Source organism: Plasmodium cynomolgi (genome assembly GCF_000321355.1).
Source record: "Plasmodium cynomolgi strain B DNA, scaffold: 0740, whole genome shotgun sequence".
Taxonomy (NCBI): Eukaryota; Apicomplexa; class Aconoidasida; order Haemosporida; family Plasmodiidae; genus Plasmodium; species Plasmodium cynomolgi.
In genome coordinates this window covers 1-1,165 of record NW_004193029.1, presented here as the reverse complement: position 1 = coordinate 1,165, position 1,165 = coordinate 1, and the positions used below count along the sequence as shown (strand labels likewise).

At 31.6% G+C, this 1,165-nt stretch overlaps 1 protein-coding gene across 1 annotated transcript; it reads left to right on the top strand.

The window, feature by feature from the left end:
• Positions 1–290: 290 nt before the first annotated feature.
• Positions 291–924, top strand: PCYB_005440 (hypothetical protein; the record flags this gene model as incomplete). Its single annotated transcript, XM_004227965.1, has 1 exon — positions 291–924. A coding segment is annotated over one exon (633 nt), but the record flags the coding sequence as incomplete, so codon positions are not given.
• Between the last annotated feature and the right edge of the window lie 241 nt (positions 925–1,165).

The following is a 1,165-nucleotide window of genomic DNA, read 5'->3' as shown; positions in this document are numbered from 1 at the left end:
GATAAAATGAATTGCTACCGTCCAGGAAATGTGTGTATATTTATATGTTCTTTTTATTTGTTTTTAGGATAATGTTTTAAGTCCTATACAGACTTGGTTTATGGATTTTTCTGATGAATATATTGATGATGATGATGATGATGCTGGTGATGATGATGGTGATGATGATGATGATGATGATGATGATGATGAAAAATAAGTAGGAAAATTTATAAAGTTTGCAAAGATAATCCATATGGTTCCGATGAACATAAAACAAAATACAATAATTTTTGTAAGATTCTTGTAAGAAATTTAAAGGATGCATCTCATATTAATAAAATTTCCGAATCTAAAAACCTCGGAAACTATATAAAACCTGATATACGATGTATCTATTTAAACATATGGCTATATTGTTTCAGAATAATGCGTTGTGTTCCAGATGACGTTAAGATGAATCTTTTTAGTTTAATAAATAATAAGATATCCCCATTGCTTAAAGAAGATCATTATTATAAATGTAATTTAGAATCATATAATTATGCTCAAAATGGAACAGATGAACGTATAATGAAATTAATATATTTGGTGACTACGGATGATGAGATTCTAAATATATTATTTGAAAGATCTTCAGGTTCATTAGATTGGTGTGACAGCAATAATGTAAATGTTCAAATATTAAATGAATTGAAAACAAAACTTCATGAGGTTAATAGTTCTTCTGTAACAAAAAGGAGTAATGTTATTGATAAATTAGAAACATTAATAGAAAAAACAAAATCCTTGTCTTCCCCTAAAATCGTTGAACCTCCAGAAAAGCCTGATATCAAATCTGATGATAGCATTTCTACAATTGACTCTAGTACAACGACACAAAAAACGGTACAGTACGCCCTGATGGTAGTAAGGTACATAAAGCTGATGAAGACGTTTCTCTAGAAAAAAGTAAAACAAATCATATTGATCAAAAAGACGCGGCATCCCATTCTCATTCTTCAACTGCTGTTGGCACTAATATTTCTTCCACTGCTAGCCCTGTTTCTCCTACTCCTTCTGCTCTTGCTCCTGCTGTTGCTTCTCCTGGTATTCCTCCTGCTTCTGTTTCTTCAACTACTTCTGTTTCTTCAGCTCCCTCTGTTTCTTCAACTAGTCCTGCTGTTTCTTCCACTTCTAGTTCTGA